The sequence below is a fragment of the Petromyzon marinus genome, chromosome 13, assembly GCF_048934315.1.
Source record: "Petromyzon marinus isolate PM22_M1 ecotype Great Lakes invasive population chromosome 13, UKy_Petmar_22M1.pri1.0, whole genome shotgun sequence".
Taxonomy (NCBI): Eukaryota; Metazoa; Chordata; class Hyperoartia; order Petromyzontiformes; family Petromyzontidae; genus Petromyzon; species Petromyzon marinus.
The window spans coordinates 2,282,450-2,293,952 of NC_133679.1; the positions used below are offsets into that span (position 1 = coordinate 2,282,450).

The 11,503-nt window shown below is 54.8% G+C and overlaps 1 protein-coding gene across 1 annotated transcript in view; it reads left to right on the forward strand.

Annotated features, from left to right (window-relative positions):
- Positions 1–11,503, forward strand: part of ATOSA (atos homolog A) — an 85,174-nt gene that overhangs the window by 56,131 nt on the left and 17,540 nt on the right. Inside the window, exons 2-4 of the mRNA XM_032953881.2 lie at positions 9,857–10,035; positions 10,353–10,567; positions 11,120–11,245. Coding sequence (XP_032809772.1) covers positions 9,857–10,035; positions 10,353–10,567; positions 11,120–11,245 — 520 coding nt within the window. The remainder of the gene's footprint in view (positions 1–9,856; positions 10,036–10,352; positions 10,568–11,119; positions 11,246–11,503) is intronic.

Genomic DNA, 11,503 nt, shown 5'->3' on the forward strand with positions numbered 1-11,503 from the left:
CACGGCGGGATGGGCGGCCGCACTTAAGGGGAGAAAGGGCAACGGGGTGCAACATTTTGACATTGTTAGGTGCGCAGCATTGTGCGTTGGCTCTGTTAAGACTTTGGAGGTAACGTTAGAAATGCTTTTACTTTGTCAATGAAAAAAAGTACTCTTTTTTTCTTAATGAATATACAAAAAATATCCCAGCAGTCCGTGAGCTAAGCTTGGCTTTGCCGCAGCAGAGTTAACCTTTTCGTGATATTCTGCAGAGCTGTTAAATTCCCGACAAGGTGACTCGAAGCGCACCTCAAAAAATCACCAAGCAGTAGATATCCCACTCGGAGGTTTTGTTTGCATCTTACTCCGTTTGACTTTGGCAGCAGCTGTGCCAGACGTCGATAGAGGTTTTTTTTTCCCTGCTGCGCACGAGGGCGACGGCGACGGCGGTTCAGTCTACGATCACGTGACCCGCCGCCCCTCGCTGACGCACGCCGGCGGTAGACACGGCGGTTCGTGTGCGTGACTCGTAGAGGATGATGCCACCATCATCGTCATCGTTCTTATTATTATTACTACGACTGTCGGGCTCTGCCACGGACGCTCGCGGCTTCAGCGTACGGCCCCGGGGCTGTTTGCGGGGGACGGAAGTCGCGCCGTCTGCGTGAGCGCCCGTCGCCAGGGCGGCAAGCACGGCGGACCGAACGTGGGGGGGGCGGGGGGGGGTTGGGAGGAGGAGAATTGAGGCAACGTGTGTGCCCGATGCATCACGTTGTGACGCACGCGTATATACGCACACCGTCGACACGTAAGCCAAACCGGTTATGAAAAGCAGGGGATAGAAAGATGAGGAACGGGGCTCACTGCCCCAAACCATACGGGAGGGGTCCCACCGAAAAGGGAAAGGGTCACTTTGTTTTAAGTAATGGGGAAGGGATTGACAAAGGGGGGTGAGGGATACAACCGAAACGCACGTGCTATTAATGAAATAAAAACATGCGAGGCGACCTCGAAAGCTTGCTCTTTTAACAGTGAGTTTCCACGCGCCCTGCCACACTCATCGCCTGTCCCCCTCCTGGGATTAAACCCCACGGAGACGTGTGCTCAACACGACGCACGCAAATTAAAGGGCACCGATTCACAATTAAACAATGAAGGGCTACAGTTGTGCGAGTGTATTTCTTTTTTTTCTCTCTCTCTCGCTCTCGTTGATTAATGGAAAGGCAGTTAGTGTAGAGCCGGGCTTTGTTCCACTGGACAGCAATATATGAGCACAACGGCTTGAGACGCACTCAAAGAGTCCCACGCCTTCTCGACTATAGATTGCTGCGGCAGTTGCTGTTCGCGAGCGCGTATTGAGGACGGCACGGTACTACACAAAGGAGTGGCGGCCGCGGCGGTAGTGGTGGTGGTGCCGGGACAAAGCACAGCGGAGTTGCATCAATAACAACCTCCATTCGGCAAAACATTTACGCAAAAGATGCTCTTCGGCGGTGGCGGGGAGTGGGGGAGGGGGGCGTCTTGCATTCATTTCTATGTCGAGACACTTTTGTTCACCGATCGGTAAAATGGATATTAAGGCCTGATTTTTAAGTTAAGTTGACCGAGGCGGGACGCCTGAAAAATGTCTTACACGGCTCCCCGATCAATCTGGATGAAGGCCTCCCCCGGCCGTCGCCATCCCTCGCGATCCTGCGACGCAACGGTCCGCCCAGCGCCTGCGCCATGCGCCGATCTCATGGAACCACCTCCGTGGTAGACGTGCTCTCGGGCGCAGCACAAGGAAATATTTCCGGCACATGGCCCCTTTTTGTTGAATGGGAGAAAGGCGGACAATCGTGGCCGGAGTTATTTGAACATCCGAGTGGCCCGCAGGCTCGTTCGGGGAGGCATTTCATCTTCGGGGGAACGGTTTTCTGCCGAATGCGTTCCGTCACGTCCGCGCAGACGGTACCGGTTACAACGACACCGCTAACACGACGAGGCGAGGGCAAAATCGCCGAGTCTTCTACTGGCCCAGCTCGGATGGTGTGTAGTTGGAGTTGGCAGTGTCTCTCTCCCCGTGCTCGCGTGGATTTTTTTTCTCTGGGTCCTTCGGTTTTTCCCTCCACATTCAGAAACACGCGTTGAGACTGTCCAAATGATAAGCCACTTTTGTTGAGCTATCATTTGTGGCCAGGTCGCTTTTGACCAGTAAGTTAACACCTCAGTGGGCTGTGTCTGGTAGGATGGGGATGGTCCAGTTGTATTTGTTTGTGTTTACCTTTCTTGTACTTGCACTCCTATCGTGTTTTTGCATTGGTGTTGTAACGTCCTTACCCCGTGCCCCTACTGTATATCTGTGAAAAAGAGCTTTATAGCTCATCGGATTCGTCCTGGAGTATAAATAAATATTCTGATTCTGTTCCTCCGCCGCCTCCCGTGGCTCACGACGACAGCCCCCACAATCGTCTGAGGAACGTCCCCGAGACGGTCTTGACGTCTCGGTGGCGAGCCAGTAATGGGTGTCACGGAACAGGCTGTCCCACTCTCGACACCGCCTTCAATTAGCCGTTATGCCTTTGGGATTTTTTCTTCCCTTACTCACCCCGTGAAGGCCTCGATACGTAGTGCCGCTCGCCTGCTTTGGCGCGCAGGTCACGGTTTCAGCCCTCGCTTTGTTCGTTGCGTGCTCATTAATTCGCCCCTTTGGTCGTTTATTCCTTCATTCATCTGTGCGCGTTGGTTTCCCCGCGGGGAGAAGGGTCCGAGGCTGTGCGGCGGCGAGTGGCCCCAACCGAGCAGAGCGCCGGGTACAGTCATCGCCTGTGCGGACCGAGCGCTTCAGTTTGTGACTACAGGCCTTTGTGAGTCCGCTGCTGGATGAGGAGCTCTCCGTTCCGTGCGCGCGCGTCGCGTGAGGTCGTTTGGCCGTGCTTCGCCGTGATGGTCAGCGCGGGTTTGCGAAGGCGGGGAGCGCAGACGTGAGATCGCAGAGTATACAGTACAACGATGCACTCTGTCACACTACACTCTTCTGCCCACCTCCAATGAGCAACGGGTGTCTACGTACGGTGCGAAAGAAGTTCAACGTACATACGTGCATACATAGCCCCACCATTTATATGTAGTGCATGGCGCTCACCCATCCAAGCACTATCTGGGATCATAATCCTGCTTATCTCCTGAGATCTGATGAGAACCGGCGCATCCTGGGTGATTTGACCGCAGAGTTTGTACAAACGGCGCCGCATAACCCATCCCAGCAAACTCCGATTCTCCACGCAATCAGCCTCTGTTTCGCTCTCTCTCTCTCTCTCGAGAAAATGCGGCTAAAAGGTTTTGAGCGTCCGATTCATCCCATCATCCGCATTCAAGCGTGCATCGGAGGAGTCGTCGGGAACCGATGGCTGATCCATCCAGTGATCTGCGTGTAGCCACCACGCTTTGCCGCGTGGCTCGGAGGATCCAGTACCAGCACGCCCCCTCGCATCACTTCGGGCAGAGGCACGGCACTGTTTAGACACCGCGTACACTGGGCAGCTTGGGCAGCGAGTGAACCACATCGTCGGAGGGTGCCGTCTGGCAGACACCTTGAAGGAGAGGAGACAAAGACCTGTCGCGTAACCTGCGGAGTGTTTAGGAGCGTACCCTGTGTGTGTGTCTGCGCGGTTGGTGGGGGGTTGTTGAATGAGCCGAGTAATTCGTTCCATTATGCCCTGGAGCCAGGAGCGCAACTTGGACATTTAATTAAATCTGTTTTGTCATGGTTTACCAATGCGCTGCTTTTTACAAGCACAGCTAAATTAACAGTCCCAATTCCTCATTCGTGAGCAGAATGCGATGTCTACATATTACTACACAAGCGGAGTAAGCGGGTGGAGCGGTGGTTAGCGCACGTCCCTATCAACCTGGTGACCTGAGTTCAATTCTCAACCACAGCTAACTTCCGTGACTTTCCCGCACCTCCGATTAGCACGGTTGGCTACGTATAGTACAAAAGAAGTTCAATGTATATACGTACTTACGTGACGAGTAATATCTAAACCGGTGCTGGGTCCACCTTCCACTAACCCGCACTAACAAGAGTGGTGAAGTATGGTCAAACGACCCCCAAACCAACACGACGTGGGCCGGCTTAGGGGGGAGGCCTTTGTCCGACAGTGCATTTTCATTTGGCTGTAAATTATTACTTTATTGTTAAATGCAGTACGCGCAAATTCAGCGTGATTCGTTGGAAATCGTCAGTAGCGTTTTGAATATCCAAGAGTGTTGTGACACCCTGTGACGGGAGTACAGTCTTCTGTCATTGTGTCAGTCGCAGAGAAAGATCTCGCGATCAGATGAGCAAGTGGGCGGAATTGACAAGTTCCATTTCACGGACTGGTATATATTTCACCATACATCGTTTTGCTTCTGCGTTGGATTTACAAACTGATAAATAAGATGGGCTGATGAAACCTTCGCTCTGGAGAGCCTCCGACTCTTACCTTGAGAGGCCAGTTAAGGGATATTTTGTCGCTTCCTTTCTGGGTGTTTGTTTTAGAATGGTGTGGGAGGAAACCTCGCTTTCGTAGAGAAATCCAACTCTTTCAAGAACAACCTGTTAGAAACGTGTGTTTTTTTTATCTTGTCCTCACCCCATAATATAGGCGCCGCGAACCTTATCTGGCCACGGCTAGCGTCGGGGGCGGGTGACATCCAAACACCTCCTGGGCCTTCCAGTTTACCGACCCGCACTGCTCAGCGTGGCAAGGTGTGGTCAAAAAAACGACGCTTGTGACCGATGCGGCATTTGGGAGGCTTTCATCCAGCAATGGATTGACAAAGGAAGGTGGAGATTACCAGACAAAAACCCCCCTATAACCTGTTGGGGCAAGTGCTGTTAGCGAGCACCTATGAAGGTGGCCAGCACAACGCACGACCGCAATTGTCTTTCCAGTGGTGACGTTTACACACCGCACCAGGTACTCATTTGAGGCTGAGTCGATCTAGGGGATGGCCAAGACCGGTTCAGATAACCGTGACTGGTGTTGGCCGTGAGCGGGAATCGAACTCGGGTCGCCGGGTTCATAGGGCAATGCGCTAACCGCTACACTACCGCTCCCCAGATTACACCCCACACACACGCGCGCACGTACACACCTGTCCAACAGATGTGTGTGTGTGTGTGCGCGCGTCTGTGTCTCGCACGCGAGGTGGGGGATGACACGCGCGACGCAACAACCACGTTGCTGCGTGACACCTGGGGAGTGTGAAAGAAGGATACAAGACCAGTACAGGCTACTTCACCTATGTGCGCTGCCTTCGTCCGATAGCATCACCTGGTTGTTCTTAATTAAAGATGCAACAAACCTGCTTCTTGACACTGCACGAGGACAGATGCAAAGACACAACCGTGCACAATACCCCAGGCGCTTAATTCACTTCCCTGATTCCAGTCATCCTCTCGTCTACCTCCAGAGCTCTGCTGCCCTCACTCCCCTCCCTCCCTGTTGCTTGAGCGCTGCTGTGTGATCGAGTGTGGAGCCCGCACGGTGGCGTACCCGCTTAGAATTCAAGCCAAGTCACGCAGGCAGGTGATAAATCAGGCTTGATTTAGCATTTCTCATATTGGCTGTGCGTTCAGCATCTGTCTGATTTTTTTTTATCAACCACGTAACTGCTAAGGTTAGACTTTCCCATATAGATGCATCGGTGCCTAGTTTTTTTTGCTTATTATTTGGCACGTTGAACTTATTTCGTGCCCTACGTAGCCAAACCTGCTCATTGGAGGTGCGGGGGAAGGACAACATTGGAGATGGGGGGGGAAGGACATTTTGTGATAATTCGTTGTGCAGTGGTGCACTGTCACAAATAATATAAAACATCTCGACAAATTAATCAGTAATGCTCCTTTAAAAAGAAAACGTGTTGATTGGGCAACGTTTTTACATATTGTCCTCCTTCAACAACACACAGAGGTTCTGTGGTTGGTGATTATATTGGTGGCTTTGATGTCGTTGCCACGTGTGAATGGTAGTTGAGGTGCCGCTGTTAATGATGAGGACTAATTGATGACAATGGAATTATCAGCCATCTCGGCTTGCGTGAGTACACTTCCTTGAACGTATTGCAATAACCGGGGAGCGTGCCGACTACTGGGATAACCCGGTCCTCCGCCGTGCGTGCGCGCGAGCGAGTCGCGCTAGAGATCACGTGCGGTGACGGATTTAGGTGTAAATGTCAACCCTTGTGGTGCGTGCAGCCGGCCAGACTGAGCCAGTCGCCACCACGATCCCCCTGCACGTGCCGTTGTCGTGACGTCTAGGCGACGACGACGCGTGTACTAGGCATGTCTTCACCTGCCTTTTGCGTTACGGGCAGGTATTGTTTTGGTGTGTGCACGGGAGGAATGTCTGTTCCGCAATATTTAGAATGCCATCGTGGAGGGGAACTAAAAATACTCCGGAAGAATAAGGCGGAAACGTGCGTCTGAACGCGAAGCCTCGAAAAAGGTCGTGTGCAAACGTGCGCTCCCTTCGCTTTTGCTTTTTTTGGCTCGGGCAACTTCACCGAAAATACCGTCACGTGCGGCGGCGGGCAGGTTCGGAATTTCTACAAGTGCCGGCTTGTCGCCGACGCGTTTGGGTGCACGGCATTGAGGCCACGGTTCCTTGTGGCCGAATTAAAACTGTCGAGCGGGCACGCGCACGGACGGACGGACGGACGGGCAGGCAGCCGCGTGCAACAGCTGACGATTTTCCGCTGATTGTACGTACGTTGGACTTCTTTGGCACCGCACGTAGCCGGCCGTGATAATCGGAGGTGGCAGTGATGTCTTCTTCTTGGTGCTTGTACCAGGCTGGGTGTACCAATCTTGTCAGTTCGGCTTGGTGAAGGCGGGGCAACACAGATGTGGGAGCATGGTGCAGTAAGACGTTGGAGTTTGCTGCGATGCTCCTTTGTTGCCCACCATGTAGCGCTGTTTATATATATGACATTTAATTAATGTTACACCTTGTCATCATTTTTACGTGTGAACTCTGCTTTATAAGCAATATTCACGGCCACCGTCTCATCTCTGCATTTTGATGGGACCTGCGTGTCTCATTATTGTTTGTCAGTAAATAACAATAAACTTACGCGTCACAATAATGGCATCAGCAGTGCCTATGAACACTTGTTGCAGAGCAACTCTGCATTGGGTGGCTGTCATCACTGCAACGCGATGACAAAGGGAATTAAGGGGCATTAAACCTCTTTAAAGAAGAGACAATGAAAGCATACAAGGGTCTCATTGTTTTGTGGACACAACTGGGCTTTGTGGAACATGTAATATGAAATCAAATATTTTGCCGGTTAAATGTTCCTATGGCACCGTAAAGCTTAGATACTGACGTCAGTGGCTTGGTTCAATGGCGGAGCCAGGATTTTCAGGTAGAGGGGGCAACCCCTCCAGCAATGACAAATGATAGAGGAGTTGTTAGTAAGTAAGGAGTTGTTAGTAAGTAAGGACTTGTCCCTTGCTTTTTATTTGACGCGTGTGCGGCGATGGTGCAGCCATCGATCGAGGGTCGAATTCGAACCGCGTTGTGTGATCGACATCGCGCTCGCTGAAGGTGTTGATGCCTTCAGGGAAGTCGTGTACTGTATACGCAACTGCGCATAATTCTGAGTCACTTAGAACTGTTTTGCCGTTACTTATTGCCAATTATGGACTCAGACTATTGTCCTATCATCTCATAGAGTCCCTGGCACGTAGTAATATGCTACACAGTGGCAGTAGGGGTCGCAAAATGCTGATTTATTACTAATAAACCGCAATGATCCGATCGAAATTAGGGATTTCGATCGGATCATTGGGGGGGCACGTGCCACCCCCCCTCCCCCCCCCCACTGGCTCCGCCAGTGGCTTGGTTCGAGCGTTTGAATCAACAGTTGGAAGGTTGTTCAAATCCCAATAGTTTTATCTGGGTTGGATAAAATCCATACCGTTTTGTGATAAGACACGGTAATGCTTGTACGGAGAGACCTGCACCTGGCCATAGCAATGTCTAATTTCCATCGCCGTCTCGCTGCCACCGGCAGCCCAGCCGTGGGAGCGTTCCTCTCCAACGTTGTCCCGGTTTACGTTCGCAGCGTCCTGTGATGGGATGAAGAATTAATTGAGAACTCTCTCCAAGAGCAGTGCATCCCCCTCCGTGCGAGAGAGAGAGAGTGCGTGTGTTGGACACTGTACCGAAGGGGGGTCAGCATTACCGTCCAGACAACGTGGTGGCTTCGACTCCCCGGAAGAAAACTGAGCGTGCGATTTTTATTTTTTTAAAGCGATGAACACAAAAATAGAGTTGGCTTTACGCTATAACTGCACCTGGAATTGTTACTCACTTGTGCACGCATCTTGGCCACTAGTCGGCGCACGCGTTGGGTCGGTGATGGACCGCGGAGTTTTATCCGAGTCGTTGCGCCCGCCAAATGTGTCCATCCACTCGAACCGTCGCCCACGGTGACGTTCATCGCGAGGGCTGAAATCTACCGTTTGTTCCCCCCTAAGTTCGCCCTGTGGCACTGTCCCCAAGCTGTTGTTTATTCGCCATTCCGGGAGTATCGGCCACGTCGGGTTTCACCGGTTGCAATTATAGGGGTTAGACTGCGGCGTTTGAACCATGGGATTCAACCCCGGGGATTAAAACCGTGGGGTCCAATCATGCGGTTCAGTTGTAGAGGATGATACGTTTACTCTGGGGTTCAATTATGGGGGTGGGGGGGCGGAGCGGGTTCAACCCCGCGGGGAGATTGTGTCGTTAAGATTCAGTAATGAGGGTTCAACCATCGGGTTCTGTTGTGGGGGTTCAGTGATTGGATTCGACCGCGGGAGTTCACTTCTGCGAATTCAACTGTGGAGGGCTCAACCATTTGGGTCCGGTTTTGGGGTGGGAGGGGAGGGGAGGGGGGTTCAACGATCGGATTCAACCATTTGAGGTTTTAGTTGACGCAGGTAAACCGTGGGGCTCTCCCACCCCGGGGGATTAATTGATGACCGGGCAGAGGAACCGGGCTAGCAGCCTGCTGGGGAAGCCAGCAGCCACCCCGGCAAGCGAGGGCAGACCCGCTCACCGCCAAGCCGCGGGGAGGTGGGGGGGGGTCGTTCTGTGCCGTGACCACCGCGGGGCGAGGCAGCCGGGTCGGCTCCGTCTCACAATGCGCCGCCAGCTCATGCATAACCCATGGGCATCGCGGCCGTGGAGCCCGTTCCCACCGTCTGTGTACAGCCGCATGCGTGCGTAGGCATGCGCGTATCTGCCGCGTGCGGTGTGGCGGCGAGCGCGCCGGCGCTACATAGCCGGCGAGCCGAGTTCGATTCTCGCCCGTAGCCAACGCCGGTGAGGAATATCCAAACCCCACCTCGTTGTGCTCGTCGACTTGGCCCTGAAGGCGTACTGGGTGCGGGGCACAAACATCGGCGTTAGGGAGAGAGAGGCGGCAGAGCGTGCTGCTGGCCACACCACCCCCTTCGTGAGACGTTTCCGCCCTTCGTCGATGCTTTCTGGCAGAACATGCTCCAGCAGTTTGTTAAAAGCTACACGGAGGATCTTGGTTTTGTTGTTTTTTTTATCTACACGCATGCACGAGATCCGCCTAAGTGTCTGTGTGTGTGTGCCCGCAAAGGGCGCGTTTACGTAGAGCGTGCCTACTCGTGCGTAACGTACAAGTGCCACAATCGCGCGCGGCTACGTGCGTGCTTATCCGCGTTTGCGGTGAGCGCACTGCGCTATGAGCTCGGCGATCCGAGTTTGATTCCCACGCGTGCGAACGTCGCCCGCTGCGCCTTGGCGGAGATTGCCGTGGGTCTGCCGAGCGAGTGCGCCGGCGCGCGTGCCACGCTGACACTTCGGTGCCGCTCCGTGCCGTGCAGACGCCCCGCCGGAGGGCGGCGAGTGGGAGCCCGAGGAGCTGCTGGTGGCGCTGACGCAGCTCGTCACCGAGGGCCGCACTCCGGAGGCCTCCGTGAAGGGCCGCGCGGAGGGCCCGCACTGCCCCCAGCGCGCGGCCGGCCGCCACGGCACGCACGTGTGCAACCTCGGCAGCGAACAGGTGAGCGTGGGGTGAGCGTGGGGTGAGCGTGGGGTGCGCGTGGGCGAGGAGAGGATTGAAATTTGAAAAAAACTAATTTGCACTCTCGTGTACAGTTATTTATTCCTCCCTGCGTCCTCTACCCACAGCACGCTTTACCTTCCTCGGTGCTCAGAAAGATGCCGTGATCCCGCCTAAGCTCTCTAACCCACGTGCTCCCCTCTTCCGTCCCCTCGGCGCGCTTCTGAACGTGAACGTTATCCGCGGCGCGTCTTTGCGCGCTCCTCCGTCGCTGAGACGCCTCCGCGCCCCCGCGCCCCTTCCGTGCCCGCGCGCAGTGCCGGCTGTACCAGCTGACCCGCGCGCGGGTGCTGCTCCTGTGGAGGAACGCCGTTCCCGTCATGGTGGAGGTGGGCCTGCGCGCCGGCTGCTGCGCGGGCGGCGAGCGCCGCGGTGCGACCTGCGGCTCCGACGCCGGCGACGCCGAGGGGGGCCCCTGCGGTCGCGGGTCGCTGCTGCTCGAGCGCTGGGCCCTGCACCTGGCTCCACGCAGGTGAGTGAGCTCCCCCCCTGCCATCCCCCCCCCCCCACCACCACCTCGTTCCGTCGCTCCGGCAAGCAAGTCCCCAGCTAACACCAGCAGCAGTCGCCCGGCATTTGCCAACCAATAGCCGCCATTTGCCACTAAGTGACGGTGACGTCACCACGGCGCGTGCGCCAGGCCAGGTGCACTTTGAGGCCACGTGAAGTGTCGAATGCTCGCTGACAGGAGGTCGAGGGACAGATCCGGGTGCCATGGGTTGACCGACTGAGATGACTGGCAAATGCACCAGCTGGTGCCCCTTGCTGTTGTTATGCCATTAGCCAACAGCACCACCTCCACCACGAGTAACCAGACTCCAGCAACCGACCGCTCGCAGCAACCAGACACCACCACCACCACCATCGGTTGCCAGGCACCAGCCGTCGCTAACCAGACACCGGCTGCCACCGCTAGCAGCAACAATCAAAGCAGGCGCCGACTGCCGCCACCTCCTGCAAGCAAGGTGCGCGACCAGACAGCGGCGTACGAGTGGGGGTCTGCGTGCGTGCGCGTTGTGTCCAGGTCGGGCGAAGGAGCCGTGTCGGAGGGGACTCTCCTGCAGGCGGTGCGCTCCTACATCCACTTCTCCCAGCTCAGCGCCTGGCTCAGTGCCGCGCACGGGAAGCTCAACCACTCCATCTTCTATCGGTGAGGACCTGGCGGCAACTCGCTCGCTCGCTAGATTTTTCAACTCAGTCCCTCACCGAAGCATTCGCTTAGCAGTCCGCTCAATCATTACAACCCCCTTATTTAGCAGCCCGCTCAATCATTATAACCACCTTATTTAGCAGCCCGTTCACTCGCCAACACGCTCAGCATGCCAACCCTCACCAACTGCTAATCCGCACCAGTATCATCCATAATACAGTTTTTTTTGGGTTAGATTGCATAAGTATAAATGTGTTG